The following is a 1,422-nucleotide window of genomic DNA, read 5'->3' on the forward strand; positions in this document are numbered from 1 at the left end:
CTCCCTGCTTCCTTGGATCTTTTGAACGTGGTGTTAAATGTTATGTGTTGAAGGTAATATTTTGTGTTTAGGCCTGTGAATCTTGCCTTAATCTACAGCAAATTGAAAAGAGCTGATGGGAAGAAGAAAGAGTTATTGTAATAGTGCTGCAACTCAGGTAGCCCTGTTAATCTTTTGTTACTGCTTGTGCAATCACCCTGTGAGCTGTTGACTCGGAAAATATCTGCACCTTATCATTCAATGCCTATGTAATTTCCTAATGAAGCAGTTAGTGGTGAGATTTTCAGGAGTTTTATGCTTTTCAGAATGCTGATGCTATAACAGCAGTATGCAAAGCTGGCTTGAATTTCATCTTTGTCTCAAATACATAGTTCTTTAGTCTTAGTTCAAACATCTCCCTGTGGGCAGGTGCAGGCAGCAGTGCCATTTTGACAGAGTCTCGTTATTACACATTTGGACGCACTTCCGCAGTGTCTGTTGGGAGTAAACTCCTGCAGAGCCGAGTGATAAGCTGCAGCAATCCTGACATCGCTGTTACACAAACTGCTACTGATGAAGAGGTGAAAAACATCATGTCATCCAAGGTAAGAGAATGAAGTCAAATATCTGGAGAATTCTATGGGCCAAAACCTAATAATCTAGGTCTGTTCTTTGAGGCTTGGGTTTGCTTCTTGTAAATGCACCGTATGTATCACCAGAAGCATTTACTGCTTATCTGATTTGGCATAGGCACATGTTAAATCCCACTGCTAGATTCTGATGTCTCTTATCAGTGGAGAGAGCAAGAAGTAAGAAGTCTGTCTCTTGTTTGGGGCTTAGACACTTCACAAGGAGATTTGCTTTTTGGACAATGACATGCCTCACTCTCCTGTGCTTCCTGATATTTAGGTTCCATTCACATCTGGTGACATGGGCTGGTCCAGGTTGCACAGAGTCAGAAAGATTACTATTGATTACACTGGGAACAGATTTCGCTTTCTGAAAGGGGTAGAAGAGTCCTCAGAAGGGAAATGGTTTTCCTAAAATGCACTGATGATATATGCTTGCTCCTTTTAACATATTTTTTTTCAAAAAAACACAGATCCTGGTTGATGCTAAATAGTTTTGTGTTAAAAAAAAGCAGGCAATTTATATGACAGCAGCACCATGATTTTATATTGGCTATAGTATAGATGCCATGTGCATATTTTGTAACTGGGTCTTTCCAAATACTTAATTCAACCACAGTGTGGAACACAGGCTTCCTCTGTCTTTCTCATCTACAACTACACATGCCACCAACAGCTTGCAGGATAGAAAGGATGATGACAGCCAATAAGCAGTATTTTGCTTCCCTGATTGGCACCGGGCGCTTGCTTGTGTATAGCATCCCAGGCTCATCTCAGGGCTTTATGAGGGTGGCTGTGCTCAGCTGTCTGCAGA

The 1,422-nt window shown here is 41.4% G+C and overlaps 1 protein-coding gene across 1 annotated transcript in view; it reads left to right on the forward strand.

The window, feature by feature from the left end:
* DOCK8 (dedicator of cytokinesis 8) overlaps positions 1 to 1,422 on the forward strand; it is a 70,500-nt gene that overhangs the window by 36,901 nt on the left and 32,177 nt on the right. The window contains exon 21 of the mRNA XM_009884314.1: positions 409 to 584. Coding sequence (XP_009882616.1) covers positions 409 to 584 — 176 coding nt within the window. The remainder of the gene's footprint in view (positions 1 to 408; positions 585 to 1,422) is intronic.

The sequence above is a fragment of the Charadrius vociferus genome, unplaced genomic scaffold (assembly GCF_000708025.1).
Source record: "Charadrius vociferus isolate BGI_N301 unplaced genomic scaffold, ASM70802v2 scaffold183, whole genome shotgun sequence".
Taxonomy (NCBI): domain Eukaryota; kingdom Metazoa; phylum Chordata; class Aves; order Charadriiformes; family Charadriidae; genus Charadrius; species Charadrius vociferus.